At 45.2% G+C, this 5000-nt stretch overlaps 1 protein-coding gene across 9 annotated transcripts in view; it reads right to left on the bottom strand.

Moving 5' to 3' along the window:
* Positions 1-5000, bottom strand: part of st3gal3a (ST3 beta-galactoside alpha-2,3-sialyltransferase 3a) — a 32118-nt gene that overhangs the window by 10917 nt on the left and 16201 nt on the right. For all 9 annotated transcript variants that reach the window (XM_035524701.2, XM_035524698.2, XM_081717311.1 and 6 more), the window contains 2 exons: positions 2924-3019; positions 2309-2495 (listed from right to left, as the gene is read on the bottom strand). In XM_035524701.2, the coding sequence (XP_035380594.1) occupies positions 2309-2495; positions 2924-3019 (283 nt within the window). The remainder of the gene's footprint in view (positions 1-2308; positions 2496-2923; positions 3020-5000) is intronic.

Below are 5000 nucleotides of genomic sequence, written 5' to 3' on the forward strand. Positions count from 1 at the left end.
CCTTGCCGTGACTTCAGGCTGGACGTCCTGCACAGGCATGGTGGCATTTCCCCACAGCAGAACACAAGGTCCCCGGGACCACACAAGAGCCCCTCTAAACACTCCACCTACCTGAATTAGTCCAAACCTCAGCGCGTCATTTAAAGTCAGGCATTTCGGTGTCTCCTGTTTGTTTTTCCAAAACTCCATTCATTTACTTTTATCGAGCTCTTTTAAGTCGTCATGAGACACGTGAATTTCTAAACCAATCTGTAAAAAAAGTTGGTTATAGTACAAGGACTCTTTATAGAAAGTTTTCATGGATGTCTCAGATCTCTGCCAAGCACCACACAGTCTTTAAAATGCCTACCTTTCACCTCTCAATTATTCTCATCATTCTCTCCTTCCCAGGGAACTGAAGAATACTGAAGTAAATGGCCGAGCTTCCAAGCCTACGTACTTCAAAACATCAACACAGATGTTCCACTCAATTGCATGTGTAAATTAGTCTTCTGATTAGACTTGGGTAGGACTTGAACGAACAGAGTTTTACCTTAAATGGGTCAACGGGAGACGGCGGAGAAAAACGTCCAAACGGAAAACAATTATTTGGTAGAAATGGCATGTTTGTTTTAAGCCGTGCGTGTGCGCCCCTCGGCTAGATTACTGATGCGCAGAAAGTAAATCTTTGTTTAATGATGGCACCTTTTACAACAAAAACAAGCCTGTCAGGCATCGGAGCTATGAATCAAACCGTTTGTGCACTCTGAAAGGGAGGCTAATGCACAGATTTCTGCCCCCCACACACACACACTCTCTCCCTGGGCAGGAGAGCGATGTTTAAAGGCCACAAGACTTTCCTCCTCTCCACAAGGTTTGGGGAAATGGCAGATATGTCTCCCTCTCTGTCTCTCTCTGCCCCTCTCTTTCCCTCCTTCTATGTTTGGCGCTCGGCTGTAACCTGATCCTCCGTGCGTGGTCCAGAGAATGGTGAGTGAACGGTAAAGTGAAGCTTTATCTCCTGTATGAGGGCAGGTGCCTTTATTAGCAGAGACAGCAGTCAGCTCAGTCGGCCAGGCGGAGAGAGCTGAACGTTATGTAGTCTCCTCAGCCATCGAGCTTATCAGATCAGGGAGAGCCACGGCATTCATCTCCTACTATAAAGAAGTCTTTGAGCGGTGGGTGGTCTTTGTGGGGTAACTGTCCTCTCTGAATTAGACCAAGCCTCCGGCTGGAAACCAGTTCTTGTCACTACCACTGTCCTCGGAATCCTCAGCTGAAAATAACCTCTCTCCTCCTGGCGTGCGGAGAAGATCTCCAGCACCTACCTAACTTTTCACCTCTGAGGCTCAAACTGTGTAGCACGGCAACGATCACGCTCCCATGTCATGTAACACCGAAGTATCCCAGAGCCCCAGACAGCAGAGGCGGCTCAGATAAGGTGGTGCGTGTCCTTCACCGCCTGTCACAGAGCCGTGGAGGAGCTGTCATCGTGGGACAGCAGCAAGAGACAGCTCTGCTTCAGACAGCACTAAGAGACAACTCTGCTCCATTTAGCACTGAGACAGCTCTGCTTCAGACAGCTCCGCGTCAGACACCACTGAGACAGCTCTGCTTCAGTCAGGACTGAGACAGCTCTGCTTCAGACAAACACACACACACACACACACACATTCAGGCCCATCTGGACTGACTGAAACACAAAAGGTTCTCCTCTGGACTGACAACAGCACTCTCCACGTTTTTTCTGAAGATGGACACAAATGCAAGGAATTTCAGCGCCACACAGTTGTTACTTCACACCCTGCAGACAGAGTGTCTAGATAATAACTCCATCTCCGTGACAAATCTGTGATTGCTTGAACGTTGGCATGCTGGCACTTGTTCCAAATGTTTGAGGAAAAGAATGAACTACTGACATAAATAATGACTGAAATAAGCCTAAAAGAGTGTAGGTCTACCATGACAGTGCTGAACAGGAACTGATGCAATCAGGCAGACACTAGAGGTGTGACAACCCTTCACACCATAGTCATGTTTCCTTCCGTCAGAGGGAACATGACAGAATGGTTCTAGAAGATTGTCACATTAGAGGGATTCCTCATGTCAAACCATCATCTGAGGTCTTTCCAAAGGATTCCAAAATTTGCCCCGGTCGTCTCTAAGTGCAACACTCCCAGTGTGATATACTGCCCCCTGCTGTCCCTCATTGCTGGGTGTCAGACTGGGAACACCCCCTGGGAATACCCCCAGCTCCAGCAACTTCATCAGGGTAGGAGAACCTGAACACCACCTAACCCTTCTACAACCCCACCAGGTGAAGACTTACCAGTCGCTCCTTGAAGACCATCTGACGGAGCCATTTGAAGTCCAGCGGTTTGAAGGCAGAGAAGACGAACAGGGAATGGTTCTCATAGCGTTCAGGATACTGGATGGCTCCCTCTGGATAGGTGATGCGCATGGTGGTCTTGGAGCCCACGTCCCTCTCGAAGCCACTGATTGGAGCTTTGTTCAGTCTGAACACCCAAACAATCACTCAAAATCCAGTTCTCCCCCGAGAGGCAGGGGTAACCACATACGAGGCTAGTGGCAAATATTTACATTTACAGCATTTATCTGACGCTTTCATCCAAAGCGACATACAATTATGACTGAGTAGAACATGAGTAATTGAAAGTTAAAGGTCTCGATCGGGGCCCAACAGTGGTGGGACTTGAACTGGCAAACATCTGATTACAAGTCAAGTACCTTAACCAGTGAGCTATGATGAAATTACATACACAATTTATTGTTAAAAATTATAAGAATTTCTGAATACAGTCTCTACATTCTCACCATGCTGTTACTAATGTACCAATCCTGCTGTTCTGAGCACAGGTAACCCCCCCCCCCAAAAGGAAGCTTCCAGCTATTAAGTATATACCGTAAGTATATGCTTACTTACCGTATGACCACGTCGTACTCATCGATCTTGGATCCCAGTGACTTGTTTGAGAGTATACCTCCATTTCCAATGATGATGCACCTTTTACAATTCAAGCTGCAAAGTCAAACACAAGCAGGGGACAGTGACATAGGTACAGTTACATAGGTACAGTTACATAGGTACATAGTTACATAGGTACATAGTTACATAGGTACAGTTACATAGGTACATAGTTACATAGGTACATAGTTACATAGGTACAGTTACATAGGTACATAGTTACATAGGTACATAGTTACATAGATACAGTTACATAGGTACATAGTTACATAGGTACATAGTTACATAGGTACAGTTACATAGGTACATAGTTACATAGGTACATAGACAGTTACACAGGGGAGGCCAGTGACAAAGGGGAGAAGTTACACAGCAGAGACTGTTACACTGGGGAGACGTTACACAGGTGAAACAGTTACATAGAGGAGACAGTTACACAGGTGATTGCTGAGGTCACGTCAGGTCACAAGAAAAAGGGTCCGAATGTTGGCAGATTGGTGTGTAGGTTAACTGTCTGAAGGTTGGCGTAGTTTAACTGTCTGAAGGTTGACGTAGTTTAACTGTCTGAAGGTTGACGTAGTTTAACTGTCTGAAGGTTGGTGTAGTTTAACTGTTTGAAGGTTGGTGTGTAGGTTAACTGTCTGAAGGTTGGCGTAGGTTAACTGTCTGAAGGTTGGTGTGTAGGTTAACTGTCTGAAGGTTGGCGTAGGTTAACTGTCTGAAGGTTGGCGTAGGTTAACTGTCTGAAGGTTGGTGTAGGTTAACTGTCTGAAGGTTGGCGTAGTTTAACTGTCTGAAGGTTGGTGTGTAGTTTAACTGTTTGAAGGTAGGTGTAGTTTAACTGTCTGAAGGTTGGTGTAGTTTAACTGTCTGAATGTTAGCATAGGTTAACTGTCTGAAGGTTGGTGTGTAGTTTAACTGTCTGAAGGTTGGCGTAGTTTAACTGTCTGAAGGTAGGTGTAGTTTAACTGTCTGAAGGTTGGTGTGTAGGTTAACTGTCTGAAGGTTGGTGTAGTTTAACTGTCTGAAGGTTGGCGTAGGTTAACTGTCTGAAGGTAGGTGTAGTTTAACTGTCTGAAGGTTGGTGTGTAGGTTAACTGTCTGAAGGTTTGTGTGTAGGTTAACTGTCTGAAGGTTGGCGTAGGTTAACTGTCTGAAGGTTGGCGTAGGTTAACTGTTTGAAGGTTGGTGTGTAGGTTAACTGTCTGAAGGTTGGCATAGTTTAACTGTCTGAAGGTTGGTGTGTAGGTTAACTGTCTGAAGGTTGATGTAGTTTAACTGTCTGAAGGTTGGCGTAGTTTAACTGTCTGAAGGTAGGTGTAGTTTAACTGTCTGAAGGTTGGTGTGTAGGTTAACTGTCTGAAGGTTGGTGTGTAGGTTAACTGTCTGAAGGTTGGTGTGTAGGTTAACTGTCTGAAGGTTGGCATAGTTTAACTGTCTGAAGGTTGGTGTGTAGGTTAACTGTCTGAAGGTTGATGTAGTTTAACTGTCTGAAGGTTGGCGTAGTTTAACTGTCTGAAGGTAGGTGTAGTTTAACTGTCTGAAGGTTGGTGTGTAGGTTAACTGTCTGAAGGTTGGTGTGTAGGTTAACTGTCTGAAGGTTGGCGTAAGTGAACTGTCTGAAGGTTGGCGTAGGTTAACTGTCTGAAAGTTGGTGTGTAGGTTAACTGTCTGAAGGTTGGCATAGTTTAACTGTCTGAAGGTTGGTGTGTAGGTTAACTGTCTGAAGGTTGGCGTAGTTTAACTGTCTGAAGGTAGGTGTAGTTTAACTGTCTGAAGGTTGGTGTGTAGGTTAACTGTCTGAAGGTTGGTGTGTAGGTTAACTGTCTGAAGGTTGGCGTAGTTTAACTGTCTGAAGGTTGGTGTGTAGTTTAACTGTCTGAAGGTTGGTGTGTAGGTTAACTGTCTGAAGGTTGGTGTGTAGGTTAACTGTCTGAAAGTTGGTGTGTAGGTTAACTGTCTGAAAGTTGGTGTGTAGTTTAACTGTCTGAAGGTTGGTATGTAGGTTTACTGTCTGAAGTTTGGCGAAGTTTAA

This window comes from Electrophorus electricus, chromosome 7 (genome assembly GCF_041902795.1).
Source record: "Electrophorus electricus isolate QZ-2024a chromosome 7, ASM4190279v1, whole genome shotgun sequence".
Classification (NCBI taxonomy): Eukaryota; Metazoa; Chordata; class Actinopteri; order Gymnotiformes; family Gymnotidae; genus Electrophorus; species Electrophorus electricus.